General features: G+C 33.8%; 1 protein-coding gene across 1 annotated transcript in view; it reads right to left on the bottom strand.

The window, feature by feature from the left end:
- Positions 1-12819, bottom strand: part of LOC125877451 (DNA topoisomerase 6 subunit B-like) — a 17886-nt gene extending 5067 nt beyond the window's left edge. Inside the window, exons 1-3 of the mRNA XM_049558741.1 lie at positions 12779-12819; positions 12547-12652; positions 12262-12396 (exon numbers count right to left, since the gene is read on the bottom strand). Of these exons, the coding sequence (XP_049414698.1) occupies positions 12262-12396; positions 12547-12652; positions 12779-12819 (282 nt within the window). The remainder of the gene's footprint in view (positions 1-12261; positions 12397-12546; positions 12653-12778) is intronic.
- Between the last annotated feature and the right edge of the window lie 5573 nt (positions 12820-18392).

The raw sequence follows: 18392 nt of genomic DNA, 5'->3' as shown, positions 1-18392 counted from the left end.
GCATAACTTTTTACTCCAAGGTCGGAATTGGGCAAACTCGGTGGCGTTGGAAAGAGGACTCAAAGACCTTTAATTGGATAGGTAAAGGTCCACCTAATTCATTTTGAGCTAAAAGATATGACCATTTAAAGTTGACCCTTACAACTCACTAGTTCAAATGACTAGTTTCCGGACGTCACGGTCATTTCTCATCATTTCATCAAGTTCTCAACTCCAAACTCACATGTGAGGCTCTAGTTTCACTAGTTCGTTTTTAGGGTCGTTACAAATATAAACACATGTTTAGAAATTTTTACAAATATCTTAACTAATTGATAACATTCGAAGTACCCTCAAAATAAGTTAAAAGAGGAAGCGATCATCAATAAAACTACCCAACAAGCGCGTTCGCAAAGGGTACTTTCCCTGCCAAAAATTGCATTTTCGGCTCTTGACCTCTTTTTGCCTCAAGTTCACTTGGTTTCTTCAAATATCTCCTAAATCAACTCTCCATTCCATTTTTGTGCAAATAAGAAAAAAAACCACATTAAAAGCACCAATGCCAAAATAACTACGAAAAGAGCCTCAAATGAGAGGAAATCCACTACTCATCAACACCCCTCCCCCCCTCCCCGCGCCCCCAACTTAGAAACTTTATTAGTCCTCAAAAGTAAGGAAAATCAAAAACACAAGAGGCTCTTATTTCAAGACACACCACAAATCAATTTCCTTTCTCAATTAAGGACAAAGGTTTTGGTTGGTACTAACAAATAGTCCACATGCAAACTTTTCGCAAAAGATATCCTCTTATTCTCATTACATTTTTAAAAACCAAGAATCATTGAAGTGACAACAACTCAAACTCAAGAGATGACTCAACTCATTAACACTTTCACATGCTCACTTGACTCAATTAGGAATTTTCAAAATCACCACTTTTTCAGCTTACATGCCCTCACATGAAAGAAGTGTCCCAAAACCGCCCACACATATAAACAACACATGGGACAACAGAGATGCAATACTCACACTCACAAAGAAACATCTCATGTACACAAATGTCACACCATAGGCTTGCCCATATTTTCAATCATTATTGACTCAACTCCATTTGGTTAGAAATCTCAAAGGACTTTGTTAAGCTTGTAATATAGGCTTAGGAAAGGTTAGGATAACATTTAGGTATAAGTGACTTACACCCTCCTTGAACACTACACAACAACTCATCATTTCCAACTTTCTCCAATTTTCAAACTCATGCACATTCCACACTATTTTTCATTATTCTTTTCTTATTTCCACTCTAGTTGCCCCACATACAACCATTTTAAACTTATGGAGGATTCAAGTCTCATTTATTCATTTTCTTTCTTTCTTTTTCAAAGGTTTTTCTTTCTTTCTTTTTCAAAGGTTTTTCTTTCTTTAAGACTTTCCATACATCCCTCAATTTCTCTCTTCTTTTTTTTTTATATCAAACCTTCATGTGGTAAAGCACCTCTTGAATGAATTTTCCTTAACACCCCCAACTTAGGCTTTTAGCCTCAACTTTCAGAACCTCATATTCAAGGAGGGAAGGGTTCAAAAGAGGGTTATTTTATCAAAAAGGATAAGGTTATTTTATCAAAAAGGATAAGGCTTGTAATGTGGTTGCCAATAAAAAGGATTACGCTCAAAGGGGACAACTAAGGATATATTTACTGCAAAGATGGGATATTAAGGTCAATTGGTCTTAAAGAACATCAAAGAAAGCCTAAGATCATTTCTCCAACCAAACTCAATCAATACCAACATTTCAAGACCAAATAGGCAAGTTCTAGGTGACAAAAGCGAACACACGATATTATTCAACAACTCACCACTCATGGCCTACAAATCAATCAAGATGGTTCAAAATCTTACTTCCTTTTTAAAATACAAATAGCAGTGAACATTTTTACCGCTAATGAATCAAAAGTCACAAAAAGAGTGGTAAGAGTTGTCACAAAATCATTCAAAACATTCTCAACCTTTTAAAAACATAGAGCTATGCTCAACAATATTCAGATTCATGTCTATGCTCTTAGTACCAACCAAGTAAAACCTTCCCAAAAAGACAATGATTTTGCCCTTAAGAAAGTTGTCAACCAATCCATCATCAAGCAACCTCATGCATCTATTCGATAACGGCTACTCAGACTTCACCACAATCAATGCCAATAAAACACTCACAAGCAATCGACGATTTAACCTTTAGAAAGTCGTCACTCTATTCATCATCGAGCATCATCAATCCAAATGATATTATCAAAAAAATAAAATAAAAAAGCTACAAACTACAAATCAAAAACTAAAATAGACTAATCCAACACAATATAAATAGAAACATCCACATAATCAAAGCCCAACAAGGGCACACCAATCCATAACAAAGGAAGAAATGTACACCTGACCAGGGCACAATCGCAGTATGGAGAAACAATCAACAAAATGAGCACAAGGGAGGCACCCCCAACTAAATATGAGACTGTGTTCTCAGAGTCCAAATATCAAAAGAGAATACAAGGGACTACAAAAGCAAAAGAATATTTGCACGTTTACTATAATCAACAGGGAAAAGATTGAGAAGGCAAATGTCATAAGGAAGTAGTTTGATAAAAAAAATGATCTTAGACAATTGTAATTGAGCATAAGATGAAACTAACCAAAACTTACTATAATGCTGCAGTACTTGGTCTCAGGAACATGCTTAAAGTGTGCTAAGGAACCGGTCAGAAAACTCAGCATCAATCCTGCACCCATAGCCTGCAAATTGATCAACATTTAAACAATAAGTTTCAAGTGAGAGATCCATGGTGGAGGGATACCGACGACCATAGAGCCTTAGTTCAAATTCCTAAAAAAATTTCTTGTTTGAATACCTGAGAGAAGTGCAAAGACATCCCCCTTCTTCATTCGTGGATGGGAAGATACTATTCAACAATTTTTTGTGGATTCTCCTGCAAAATATTAAAAATATTTAGTTAGTTACGAACCACCCTAAGTTCTCTGCACAATATAAAGATGAAGATGCCAAAGGGTATAGAGATTTTATGTCCTTATATAGCACACAAAAGTCATGGCACAAACATTTAAACTACAAAATCAAAATCAGACTCTAGAAATAATCAAAGAATTCAAGTATGGAAGATATCATTAAACAAGTAATTTTTTCAGTTGTTGATCAAAAATCATTCACAACAAAGAACACCCACAATTGTAACTGTCATAAATAAACCAAATCAATTCGCAAAATGAGGAGCACTTACACTACAACAACAACATAGTTAATGTAATCCCAAAAAGTGAAGTTTGAAAAGGGAACGGTGTAAGCAAATCTTACACATATCTTGGGGTAGAGAAGTTGTTTTGATTATAAGATAAAAATAACCCAAGAAGCAAACCGCGATATCAGCCTCGAGGCAAAGCAAACTGTTAGTTCAAATGGTTACATATGATACATAGATGCATACTCCTATTGGATGCTTTTCTAATTCTGTTATACAGTTCCTCTGAAAAAATTATTGTCTAATCATATTCTCAAGTAACCTTCATGATACCACCATCTGCAAGTTCCATAGTCCTGTAAACGTGCGAAACTTGACACATTAAATGCCAAACAAACAGTAAAATAAAACGCAATGTAGGATGATGTGAGGCTTTTAACTGTTAGCTTGACTTTCTGATCATTTAATTAATGATACGTTATGCCTCCAGGTTTACCACCCTTTTCCCTTAGGCTAATTTCTAAACAGAATTCCCCACCACTTCAAGACTATAGTATGCGATACATTTACTTATTGTATTTATACTATCATACGTACATCACCCTCGCTATATTATTTCTGATAGAATTTCAGCTATGGATAAAATATATATAAGGAGTTTCGATAGATCAATCGTACACAAAATGGATGTGAATTTATTAGTTTATGCAATATTATATCCTCACATGTATGAGAATGGAGTTTAAGCGTTACATGACACCCATTATAGTTGTCACATTTTTAACATTTTCAATTGTGTACAACATTAACCAATCACATTTAAACGGTGTTACATAAATACTTCAGGGCAACCAAAATGACTAGACACTACTCTTTTGTGCACAAGTTTCATGCTACTGCCACAACAAAGATGCAACAAGAGCTATTAGGCCCTTAAATGCATTTTCCCCTGATAATAAATCACACGAAAAACAACAAATCCCCACAACAATAATAAAATTTCCATAGCAATGGCGTAAAAGAAATAAAACCAAGAAAACATAGGCACACGAAACACCACAAATTTAATACAATCAACAACATAAAGGTGCATAAATAACCTCCACGATACTAACCTTTGTGAAGTTCAACGGAAGAACACACATTACAGGAAACCAACAAACTAAAGCCCCAAGGTCACCTTAGGTTTTATACCACACTTCTTAATATGGGAAATTAACACGTATATGACCGCACTAATTGTTCTCCCCTATAGGTCAAAAGAGTTTCAGTAAAGTCGAACACAAGTAATAGAGGGAGATCATTTTATTGAGGAAATTCCGTGGCCAGACTAGTAGGGGTGTCAGCTAAGTCTTGGTTTTCTGTTTCTACTTCTTCCTCCAACTCTTCCTCAAAATTAGCAAACCATCTAAAGTCTCATGGTCTACTTAATATTCAGAATGATAAAATAGTGGGATATGAAATTAAAAAAGTTTCAGCTACATGAGAATAATCGTCGGTATTAGTTTTAAATCTAGGCTACAATGAGAACTACTTCCTCCCCCACCCCTACTAGTAGCACCTTTTTTTTCATAAATTTATTTTTTACAACTACTTCTTTTTGACGGGATCCATATTTAAAGTTTATAATAATTAAAATATAAAAAACAAACAAGATAAATATAACAAATAAATATAATAAATAAACAAATATAGAGATGAAAGTTGAAACGAATGTATAAGATGTTTAAAACGCCTTTGTTCCTCTCTATAGAAGCTCAAGAGAAAATGAAAGAAGTTCGAACATAACAAAAGCAGGAACATGCAAAAGTTTCCACGGGTAAAATAACTGGAAACGGCAAGCACATCAAACCTCGTCCAAACATATTCAGGATATCATCATAAGGCATTCCTCTTCCATTATCCTATATTAGAAACAAACTACAGTAATTAAAGTATTTTAGGAAAGAAAATAATCTTCCACTAACTTCCCAAATTGATTTAATACAAAAATGTACTTTTCTTGTCTTGCATACTTAGAGCAGAGTCAGCATATATAAGAACAAAGAGAAGCAGATCATACCTTGCATGTCTATAATATGATGCCTCCCTACCCTTAACTGCCTTCGTAGCTGCAGGGTCTTTTACTTTCTTCCCAAGAGCAACATTCTTTGCTTGAATCTCTAAACCCCGAGCTTCCTTGGCATGTCTTTTCTAGACACAGTAGCTAGAAAAATCCCAATGCATCTAATGAAATTTGCTAGAAAAATATTTCACTAATGAAATTTGCGAAATGTCAAACAGTGAGCATAAAATATAAATCACAATGCCATCTAAGTGAAAGTAAATCACTGCTTACACACCTCACGAGTCTTTCTGTCTCAAAATCATCATATAGGGCTTCATATCTACGTTCATGGGATTAAATTTACTTCTGTCAATCTCTTCACTACAGAAGCAAAACAAAAAACAACACTAAGCTATGAAGAGAGGTTCAAATTAAATAGATCTATGTTAGCTCATTGAAGTAGCTACCCAAAATAGACAAAATAATCACTTACATGGTTATCTCTACAACTGGAAGTTCAGAGATGGATTAAGCAGAATCAAGTGCATTCTCAACAAGTTCTCTCACAGTAGTATCAAGACATTTCCCAGGCTGAAAATTTGGGAAGACTAACTTGATTAACATCGCATTTAGTGTATCATTGTAGAAGTAAGTTTCACTTCATGAAAATCTTGAGCTATTAAAAAAAGGGAAGAGCCTATTTCATATAATGCCTTCAACATGCCCTTCAATGTGGTTGATTCTCTTTGATGGCTAATGGAAACAATGTGTGTCCTTAAAATCCACCTACTCTACAAGTAACCAGTTCTAGAAAAAAACTCCACCTATTCTACTATCATTATGAATATAGGAACATATCTTCAAGAGGGGGTATAAGGATTCAATGATGAGTTATCAATTGTCTGATTATATTCTAACCACAGGGAACATGGAGATTAATTTCTTAACCTTTTTTTTTTATTAAAGGTACCTAAATTTTATTTGATTTTGAGGTACTAGTTGTTGCTCTCCAACATAACGTCTAATAACCAAGAGGAATATTAACTTCACTTTACTTTATCAAAATAAATTAACAAAGCAATATTTACATAAAAACTACAAATTCCATTTATACTATGGAGACTATGCAACTTTGTTTCTCTATTTTTGCAATTACCCTTTGATTGCATTCACATTTTTTTCCCCACTAATCCTTTGGTGTTTCTGTATTTTTGTATTCTGCTTCTCTATCAAGCTATTTCTCCTGGAAGATCTCCATTACTTTTTTTCGTTCAGATTAGATCTAAGTTGTCACATTGAGGAAAGCATATTTTAATGGAAGTAAAACATTAATTGATTTTACATGATTAACAGTCATTATAAGCAATGGTTGACTTAATATTAAAAATAAGTAATAATGCAATTGTTGAGGATTTAGACTTGGCAGAGTTTCCATTTGTATAAATGACATGCACCTTGCTTCGGTGCAATACATACCTCACATTACAACTAACACTGCACCTAAGATACTAACAACTTCAGTTACAGATAATATATCACTCAAATGCCAACAAGGCAATATTTCTTCATTGACATCCTTAATCATCAAACTAATGTGTTATTATAACATTAGAAAAAAGTTAAAATTATAAGACATCCTAAACATATAAGAAACTCACATTGTCAAAACCAGCAATGTTTTTGTTATCTGTAAAGAACTCAACGGGAGACTCTGACAAATTTAAAACACAAAATGAAAATTAATCCAAAAAAAGAAAAGGCAACAAACTATTAAGCTTAGAAGTTTCACCTAGACTCAATTAATAGAATTAGAGAGAGAGAGAGAGAAAACAAACTCTGTTTGAGAACGCTATCTTTAGGTATATATAAATGTTTGATAATCCAGCCAAACCTTCATCATGTCATTCAGTATAATCTAAGAAAGAACCAATTCAACATTCTTCCGCACAGAAACTTATGGATCTCTTAATCTTGCATGCATGGCTCTGTCCATGGCTCTAAGAGATTAGGAAAATGAACTGCCAAATCTCCAAGAGCAACAGTGAAATTTTATCAAACTATTTCAGATAGTGCATTCACCACAACAGTGAAAAGAAGCTGGAGATTTGCATCACTAGGAAGTAATATAAACACATGTTTAGAAACTTTGATGGTCCTCAACTAAGGAAAATCAAAACCACAAAAGGCTCTTATTTCAAGACACACCACAAATCAAAAATAATTCTCAATTAAGCACAGAGGTAAAGGCTTCGGTTGGTACTAACAAATAGTCCACATTCAAACTTTTCGCAAAAGAAATCCTCTCATTCTCATGAAACATTTTCAAAAACCAAGAATCATTTAAGAGTGACAACAACTCAAACTCAAGAAATGACTCAACTCATTAACTCTTTCACATGCTCACTTGACTCAATTAGGAATTTTTAAAATCACCACTTTTTCAACTTACATGCCCTCACAAGAAATAAGTGTCCCAAAACCACACACACATATAAACAAGACAAGGGACAAAGATGCAACACTGACACTCACAAAGAATTATCTCATGCACACAAATGTCACACCATAGGCTTGCCCATATTTTCAATCAACATTGACTCAAGTCCATTTGGTTAGAAATCTCAAAGGACTTTGTTAAGCTTGTAATATAGGCTTAGGAAAGGTTAGGATATCATTTAAGTCTAATTGACTACACCCTCCTTGAACAGTATACAACTCATCATTTCCAACTTTCTCCACTTTTCAAACCCATGCACATTTCACACTATTTTTCATATTTTTTCTTATTTCCACTCCAAATTCCCCACATACAACCATTCTCAACTTTTGGAGGATTCAAGTCTCATTTATTCATTTTCTTCTTTCTTTTTCAAAGGTTTTTCTTTCTTTAAGTCTTCCCATACATCCCTCACTTTCTCTCTTCTTTCTTTTTTCCTTTTTTTTTATATCAAGCCCTCATGTGGTAAAGATGTTAGCATGATTGGACAGATTGTAAATATTTGTACATAACTATGTTATAACTCTAAATATTTGTGTAATGATGATATGAGATAGCATAGATTAATGTAGCATATTTTCAGAGATATTACAATTAGGAATAACATATATTTGGGGATATATAGCAGATATTTAGGCATGTAAATCAGAATTCTTTCTATTTAATGGAGGAACTCTCATTTGAGAGGACTCATTCAACAAAACTGACAAAAACATCCCTTTAATGAATTTCCCATAACACCCTAAATTTAGGCTTTTAGCCTCAACTTTCACAACATCAAGTTCAAGGAGGGAAGGGTTCAAAAGAGGGTTACTTTTTCAAAAAGGAAAAGGCTTGTAATGTGCTTGCCAATAAAAAAGATTATGCTCAAAGGGGACAACTAAGGATATATTTAGTGCAAAGGTGGGATATTTAGGACAATTGGACTTCAAGAACATCAAAGAAAGCCTAAGATCATTTCTCCAATCAAGACCAATATTGCAAGACCAACCGGGCAAGTTCTAGGTGACAAAAGCGAACACATGGCATTATTCAACAACTCACCACATATGGCCTGCAAATCAATCAGATGGTTCAAAACCTTACTTCCTTTTTAGAATACAAGTATCATTGAACATTTCTAACGCTAACGAATAAAATGTCACAAAAAAAGTAGTAAGAGTTTCAAAAAATCATTCATAATATGCTCAACCTTTTAAAAATGGAGAGGTATGATCAACACTATTCACATGAATGACTATGCTCTTAGTACCAACCAAGTCAAAACCTTCCCAAAAAGACGATGATTTTACCCTTAAGAAAGTTGTTAACCAATCCATCATCAGGCAACCTCATGCATCTATTCGGGAACGGCTACTTACACTTCGCCATAATCAACGTCAATAAAACTCACAAGCAATCAACGATTTAACCTTTAGAAAGTCGTCACTCTCTATGCCTCATCGGGCATCGTCAATCCAAATCTTATTATCAAAAAAATAAAATAAAGAAGCTACAAACTATAAATCAAAAACTAAAATAGACCACAACAGAAACATCCACAATATCAAAGCCCAACAAACACCAATCCATAACAAAGAAAGAAAAGTACCTCCGACAAGGGCACATTCACGGTATGCAGAAAAAAATCAACAAAATGAGTACAAGGGAGGCACCCCATCTAAAAATGAGACTATGTCCTCACAGTCCAAATATCAAAAGAGAATACGAGGGACTACCAAAGCAAAAGAATATTTGCATGTTTACTAAAATCAACAGGGAAAAGATTGAGAAGGCAAATGTCATAAGGAAGTAGCTTGATAGGAAAAAATGATCAATTGAGCATAAGATGAAACTAACCAAAAATTACCATAATGTTGCAGTATTTGGTAGTCTCAGGAACATGCTTAAAGTGTACTAAGGAACCGGTCAGAAAACTCAGCATCGATCCTGCACCCATAGCCTGCAAATTGTTCAACATTTAAACAGTAAGTATCAAGTGAGAGCTCCATGGTGGAAGGATACCGACAAACATAGAGCCTTAGTTCAAATTTCCAAAAGAATTACTTGTTTGAATACCTAAGAGAAGTGCAAAGACCTCCCGTCTTCACTCGTGGATAGGAAGATACTATTCAGCAATTTTTTGTACATTCTCCTGCAAGATATTGAAATTATTTGGTTAGTTACGAACCACCCTAACTTTTCTGTACAATATAAAGATGAAGATGCCAAAGGATATAGAGATTCTCTATCCTTATAGCACACAAAAGTCATGGCACGAGCATTTAAACTACAAAATCAAAATCAAAATCAGACTCTAGAAACAATCATAGAATTCAAGTATGGAAGATATTATTAAACAAGTAATTTATTCCACTAGTAATCAAAAAGCATTCAACAAAGAACACCCACAATTGTAACCGTCATAAATCAACCAAATCAATTCGCAAAATTAGGAGCACTTACACTACAACAACAACATAGTCAATGTAATCCCAAAAAGTTAGGTTTGAAAGGGGAACGATGTAAGCAAATTATACGCATATCCTGGGGTAGAGAAGTTTTTTTTTACAGACCCTCTACTATATAATCAAGTGATTATAAAATAGAAAATAACCCAAGACACAAACCGTGAAATCAGCATCGAGGCAAAGCAAACTGTTAGTTCAAATGGTTGCATATGCTAACCAGATGCATACTCCTATTGAATGCTTTTCTAATTCTATTTTACACTTCCTCTGAAAAAATTATTGTCTAATCTTGTTCTCAAGGAACCTTCATGATACCACCATATTCAAGTTCCATAGTCATGTACACGTGCAAAACTTGACAGACTAAATGCCAAATAAACAGAAAAATAAAACACGATGTAGGATTAATATGAGGCTTTTAACTCTCAGCTTGACTTTCTGATAATTTAATTAAGTATATTTTATGCCTCTAGGTTTACCACCCTTTTCCCTTGGTCTAATTTCTAAATAGAATCCCCTACCACTTCAAGCCTATAGTATCCGATATATTTACTTATTGTATTTATACTATCATACGCACATCACCCTCGCTATATTATTTTTGATAGGATTCCAGCTATGGATAAAAAATATATAAGGAGCTTCGGTAGATCAATCATACACAAAATAGATGTGAATTTATTAGTTTATGCAATATTATATCCTCACATGCATGACAATGGAGTTTAAATGTTGCATGACACCCATTATAGTTGTCACATTTTTAACATTTTCAATTGTGTACAACATTAACCAATCACATTTAAACGGTGTTACACAAATGCTTTAGGGCAACGAAAATGACTTCATGCTACTCTTTTGGGCACAAGTTTCATGCTACTGCCACAACAAATATGTTGCAAGAACTATTAGGCCCTTAAATACATTTCCCCTGATAATAAATAACACGAAAAAAAACAAATCCCCTCAACAATAATAAAATTTGCATAACAATGCCACAAAAGAAATAAAACAAAAAAAAAAACTTAGGCACACGAAACACCACAAATTGACTATAATCAACAACATAAAGGTGCATAAATAGCCTCCACGATACTAACATTTGTGAAGTCCAACAAAAGGCCACACATTACTGGAAACCAACAAACTAAAGCCCCAACGTCACCTTAGGTTTTTATGCCCAACTTCTTACTATTGGAAATTAACACGTATATGACCGCACTAACTGATCTCCCCTAGAGGTCAAAGCGTTTTCAGTAAAGCCGAAAACAAGTAATAGAGGGAGATCATTTTATTGAGGTAATTTCGTGGCCAGACTAGTAGGGTGTCAGCTAAGTCTTGGTTTTCTATTTCTACTTCTTCCTCCAACTCTTCCTCAAAATCAGCAAACCATCTTAGGTCTCATGGCCTACTTAATATTCAGAATTAAATTCTAAAATATTGGGACGTGAAATAAAAAAAGTTTCAACAACATGAGTATAATTGTCGATATTAATTTTAAATCTAGGCTGCAATGAGAACTACTTCCTCCCCCACCCCTAGTACTCACCTTTTTTTCCATAAATTGATTTTTTACCACTACTTTTTTAACGAAATCCATATGTAAATTTTATAATAATTAAAATATAAAAAACAAACAAGAGAAATATAACAAAAGAATATAATAAATAAACAACTATAGAGATGACAGTTGAAACGAATGTATCAGACATCTAAAACAACTTTGTTCCTCCTAATTCAAGGTCAAGAGAGAATGAAAGAAGTTGGAACATAACAAAAACAGGAACATGCAAAAGTTTCCACGGGTAAAATAACTGGAAATGGCAAGCACATCAAACCTCGTCCAAACATATTCAGGGTATCATCATGAGGCATTCCTCTTCCATTATCATATATTAGAAACAAAGTACAGTAATTAAAGTCTTTTAGGGAAGAATAATCTTCCACTAACTTTCCAAATTGATTCAATTCAAAAATGTAATTTTCTTGTCTTGCATACTTAGAGCAGAGTCAGCATACAGAAGAACAAAGAGAAACAGATCATACCTTGCATGTCACCCTATAATATGATGCCTCCCTACCCTTAACTACCTTTGTAGCTGCAGGGTCTTTTACTTTCTTCCCAAGAGCAACATTCTTTGCTTGAATCTCTAGAACCCGAGCTTCGTTGGCAAGTCTTTTCTAGACACAGTATTTAGAAAAATAACAATGCCATCTTATGAAATTTGCTAGAAAAATATTTCACTAATGAAATTTGCTAAATGTCGAACAATGAGCATAAAATATAAATCACAATGCCATCTAAGTGAAAGTAAATCACTACTTACACACCTCACGAGCCTTTGTTGTCTTAAAATCATCATATTGGGCTTCATCTCTACGTTCATGGTCACCCAGACCAATCATGGGATTAAATTTACTTCTGCCAATCTCTTCACTACAGAAGCAAAACAAAAAAACAACACTAAGCTACAAAGAGAGGTTCGCATTAATAGATCTATGTTAGCTCATTGAAGTAGTTATCCAAAATAGACAAAATAATCACTTACATGGTTATCTCTACAACTGGAAGTTCAGAGATGGATTAAGCAGAATCAAGCGCATTTTCAACATGTTCTCTCACGGTAGAATAAAGACAATTCCCAGGCTGAAAATTTGGAAAGACTAACTTGATTAACACCGCATTTAGTGTATCATTGTTGAAGTAAGTTCCACCTCATGAAAATCTTGAGCTATTAAAAAAGAAAGAGCCTATTTCATATAATGCCTTCAACATGCCCTTCAATGTGGTTGATTCTCTTTTGTTGGCTAATGGCAACAATGTGTGACCTTAAAATCATCCACCTACTCTACAAGTAACCAGTTCCAAAAAAAAATCCACCTACTCTATTCATTATGAATATAGGAACATCTCTTCAATAGGGGGGGGTATAAGGATTCAATGATGAGTTATCAATAGTTTGATTATATGCTAACCACGGGGCATATGGAGATTAATTTTTCAACCTTTTCTTTATCAAAGGTACCTAAATTTTATTTAATTTTGAGGTACTAGTTGTTGCTCTCCAACATAACGGCTAATAACCAAGAGGAATATTAACTTCACGTTACTTTATCAAAATAAATTAACAAAGCAATATTTTGTTAAAAACTAAAAATTCCATTTATAGTTCTATGGAGACTATGCAACTTTGTTTCTCTATTTTTGCAATTACCCTTTGATTGCATTCATTTTTTTTCACTAATCCTTTGGTGTTTCTGCATTTTTGTATTCTGCTTCTCTATCAACCTATTTCTCCGGGAACATCTCCATTATTTTTCTTAGTTCAGATTTGATCTAAGTTGTCACATACAGGAAATCATCTTTTTATGGAAGTAAAACATGAATTGATTTTATATGATTAATTGTCAGTGTAAGCAACAGTTGACTTAATATTAAAAATAAGTAATAATGCAAGTGTTGAGCATTTAGACTAGGCAGAGTTTCCATTTGTTTAAATGGCATGCACCTTGCTTTGGTGCAGTACGTACCTCACATTACATCGAACACTGAACCTTAGATAGTGACAACTTCAGTAACAGATAATATATCAGTCAAATGCCAACAAGGCAATATTGCTTCATTGACATCCTTATTCATCAAAGTAATGTGTGATTATAACATTATAAAAAAGTTAAAATTAGAAGACACGCTTAATCATCAAACTAATGTGTGATTATAACATTAGAAAAAAGTTAAAATTATAAGACATCCTAAACATATAAGAAACTCACATTGTCAAAACCAGCAATGTTTTTGTTATCTGCAAAGAACTCAGCGGGAGACGATGCGCAAATTTAAAACACAAAATGAAAATTAATTTAAGAAAAGAAAAAGCAACAAACCATTAAGCTTAGAAGTTTCGCCTTGACTCAACCAATAGAATAAGAGAGAGAGAAAACAAACTCTGTTCTAGAATGTTATCTTTAGGTATGTATAAATGTTTGATAATCCAGCCAAACCTTCATCATGTCGTTTAGTACAATCTGAGAAAGAACCACTACAACATTCTTCCGCACAGAAACTGATGGATCTGTTAATCATGTATACATAGCTCTGTCCATTGCTATAAGAGATTAGGAAAATGAACTGCCAAATCTCCAAGAGCAACAGTGCAATTTGATCAAACTATTTCAGATAGTGCATTCACCACAACGGTAAAATGAAGCTGGAGATTTGCATCACTAGGAAGTAATATAAACACATGTTTAGAAATTTTTACAAAAACCTTAACTAATTGATAATGCTCAAATTTCCCTCAAAATAAGTTAAAAGAGTGAGCAGTCGTCGTCAATAAAAATACCCAACAAGCGCGTTCACGAAGGTTACTTTCCCTGCCAAAAATTGCATTTTCAGCTCTTGACCTCTTTTTTCATCAAGTTCACTTGGTTTCTTCAAATATCTCCTAAATCAACTCTCCATTTCATTTTCGTATAAATATGAAAAAAAACACAGTAAAAGCACCAATTCTAAACTAAAGCAAGCCAAAATAACTACGAAAAGAGCCTCAAATGAGTGGAAATCCACCACTCATCAACACCTCCCTCCCCCAACTTAGAAACTTTGTTGGTCCTCAAGAAAAGAAAATAAAAAACACAAGAGACTTTTATTTCAAGACACACCACAAATCAATTTCCCTTTCTCAATTAAGCACAAAGCTAATGGCTTTGGTTGGTACTAACAAATAGTCCACATGCAAACTTTTCGCAAAACAAATTCTCTCATTCTCATGAAACATTTTCAAAAACCAAGAATCATTTAAGTGACAACAACTCAAACTCAAGAAATGACTCAACTCATTAACTCTTTCACTTGCTCACTTGACTAAATTAGGAATTTTCAAAATCACCACTTTTACAACTTACATGCCCTCACAAGAAAGAAGTGTCCCAAAACAACTGTATATAAGAGACAAGGGACAAAGATGCAACACTCACACTCACAAAGAATCATCTCATGCACACAAATGTCACACATATAAACAAGACAAGGGACAAAGATGCAACACTCACACTCACAAAGAATTATCTCATGCACACAAATGTCACACCATAGGCTTGCCCATATTTTCAATTAACATTGACTCAACTCTATTTGGTTAAAAATCTCAAAGGACTTTGTTAAGCTTGTAATATAGGCTTACGGAAGGTTATAAGTGACTACACCCTCCTTGAACATTATACAACAACTCATCATTTCCAACTTTCTCCACTTTTCAAACCCGTGCACATTCCACACTATTTTTCATTTTTCTTTCCTTATTTTCACTCTAGATGCCCACATATAACCATTTCAACTTTTGGAGGAATCAAATCTCATTTCTTCATTTTCTTTCCTTCTTTTTCAAAGGTTTTTCTTTCTTTAAGACTTTCCATACAACAACTCATCATTTTCAACTTTCTCCACTTTTCAAACCCATGCACATTCCACAGTATTTTTCATTTTTCTTTTCTTATTTCCACTCTAGATTCCCCACATGCAACCATTTTCAACTTTTGGAGGATTCAAGTCTCATTTATTCATTTTCTTTCTTTCTTTTTCAAAGGTTTTTCTTTCTTTAAGACTTTCCATACATCCCTTGATTTCACTCTTTTTTTTAATATCAAACGCTCATGTGGTAAAGCATCCCTTTAATGAATTTTCCATAACACCCCAACTTAGGCTTTTAGCCTCAACTTTTACAACCTCAAGTTCAAGGAGAGAAGGGTTCAAAAGAGGATTATTTTTTCGAAAAAAGATAAGGCTTGTAATGTGGTTGCCAATAAAAAGGATTAGGCTCAAAGGGGACAACTAAGGATATATTTAGTGCAAAGGTGGGTTTTTTGGCCAAGTGGACTTCAAGAACATCAAAAAAAGCCAAAGATCATTTCTCCAACCAAACTCAATCAAGACCAACTGGGAAAGTTCTAGGTGATAAAAGCAAACACAAGGTATTATTCAACAACTCACCACACATGGCATGTAAATCAATCATGATGGTTCAAAATCTTACTTCCTTTTCAAAATACTAGTAACATTAAACATTTTAACCGCTAACAAATCAAAAGTCATAAAAAGAGTTGTAAGAGTTGGTACAAAATCATTCACAACATGCTCAACCTTTCAAGAATGGAGAGGTATGCTCAACACTATTCACATGTACTATGCTCTTAGTACCAACCAAGACCATTAGCCGTCAAGTACTAAATTCAGGTATTTGAAGTTAGACTTAGTTGTTTTTGCGTTACCTCAATCTTAAACAAACTCAAGTCACATCTAATTGTACCATAATATAACTTATTTTTACAAAGAGAAAGAGGATACAGAACATTACATAACAACACCTCTTCCTCTCTTTTCTTCTTATTCTTCTTTTGATGTGGTTTGACTACTTCATTGGCCGTTAGTAATCATGAGGACCTTGTGTCATCATTGTTGTGGAAAAATAAACTCTTCCCCTATTCCTCTCTTATCCCCCTACCATAATTAAGTTCTTTATCTTCACTATAAGTAACCCATCCTCTTGCACTTTTTTTTATGCTCAAACATTATTATAACACATAATATAATCTAATGTTAAGACCCTTTCCTTAACTTTTCCTATCTTTTTATCTCCTAATTTAATTCTCTTAGTGAACATCAAAATGTACAATGCAGCATCAGATCATTTACAGTCACTTCATCACTTTTGCGATACAGATCTCAACATGCAATATGCATCTAAAATAGCCAGGATACATGTACTCAGTCTAAAAAAAGATGAGTAATTAAGATTTCGAGTTCTTCATTGAGAGTGTGTTTATTTTTGTATTAACATATTAAGTTGTATTAATCAAGATCAAAATTCAAGACACAAGCTCTTAAATTACCAACAATCATATTCGTGAAAGCCACTTGTAGTAGCAGAATTCAAAATTATGCTAGAATCCAAATCAACATTTCACCAGATTATAGACATCAAAAGGAAACACAAATCTCTCATAATATACAGACTTTTGCACACTAAAATCATAAAATAGATATTTATTATCAAAATTTTCCCAGATACTATCTCAGGAATTTTATCGCACACTTTTACCTCAAGAGATACCTCGGTAATCCATATTGATTGTATTTGTGGCTGAGTCGTCATTCCAGAACTACAACCTCCTCAAAAATTGCCACTTCCACAGCCTGGCTCGCCTTCTACCTCGTAGGATTTCTTCATTTACCGCAACATCAGATAAAAATAAGAAAAGGAGAAGTATCAGAATCAAAAACTAAAGATGATAAAATATATATATATCAACCTATGGGAGATATTAATTCATAAGGCAAATCATTAATTCAATCAATTATAAAACGAGGAATATTTTGCTGACAATTGTTGCTTCATTGACTGAAATATTAGAGTGAACCACTGATTCTATTTTTAAAATTAAAGCTACAAACATCATAAATTAACTTCATGTCAGCCTAATAAGAACAAAAAATACAGAGATGTTCTCAAAACAAGATGTAGACATCAATCTTAAACTGGTACAACTGGGCGTTCAAATTTTTACTATTTCAACTGGACTAAGTCTTAATATAAATACAAGATTCTAAACCAAGAAAGCCACCATGAATCAACCATAGAAACAACATGCAAACTGATCCCAAATAAGGGATGGGGAATACTCCAATCACATAAAAAGGGATAAAATGGTACAAACAAAAACAATTAAAACCTTGAAAGCTAAAACACCATAAAAGAAAGCCCTAAGCAACCCTCAAATATGGACCAAGTCTTTATACAAATTTCTTTCTACGAGATTTTAAAGAAAGAAAACCAAGAAAAGATGGCCATGAATCAACCATAGCAACAACATCTGAATACTCCAATCACAGATAAAAATGGTACAAACAAGAAGTTTAATCGAACATGTATCTTGAAAGAAGAAAAGAAAGATGAGATTGAGATGAATACTTTAGCTGATTCCAACTCCAACGACTTTGGCGCTTCATAGCTAATGCCCACACAAGCAAAGAAGAAGAATTCACCTATGCCCTCTTTCGTTTCTTCAGTTTACGGTCTTTAAATTAAAAAAAAAAATCTTCAGTTTACAGCTTTAAAATTTCAACGTTCTCTTTAAATCTATTTTTTATAAATATATATAAATAATAGATCCGAATAGGG

This window comes from Solanum stenotomum, chromosome 9 (assembly GCF_019186545.1).
Source record: "Solanum stenotomum isolate F172 chromosome 9, ASM1918654v1, whole genome shotgun sequence".
NCBI lineage: Eukaryota > Viridiplantae > Streptophyta > Magnoliopsida > Solanales > Solanaceae > Solanum > Solanum stenotomum.
The sequence above is the reverse complement of the archived record's forward strand: the minus strand, read 5'-3'. Positions and strand labels throughout refer to the sequence as shown.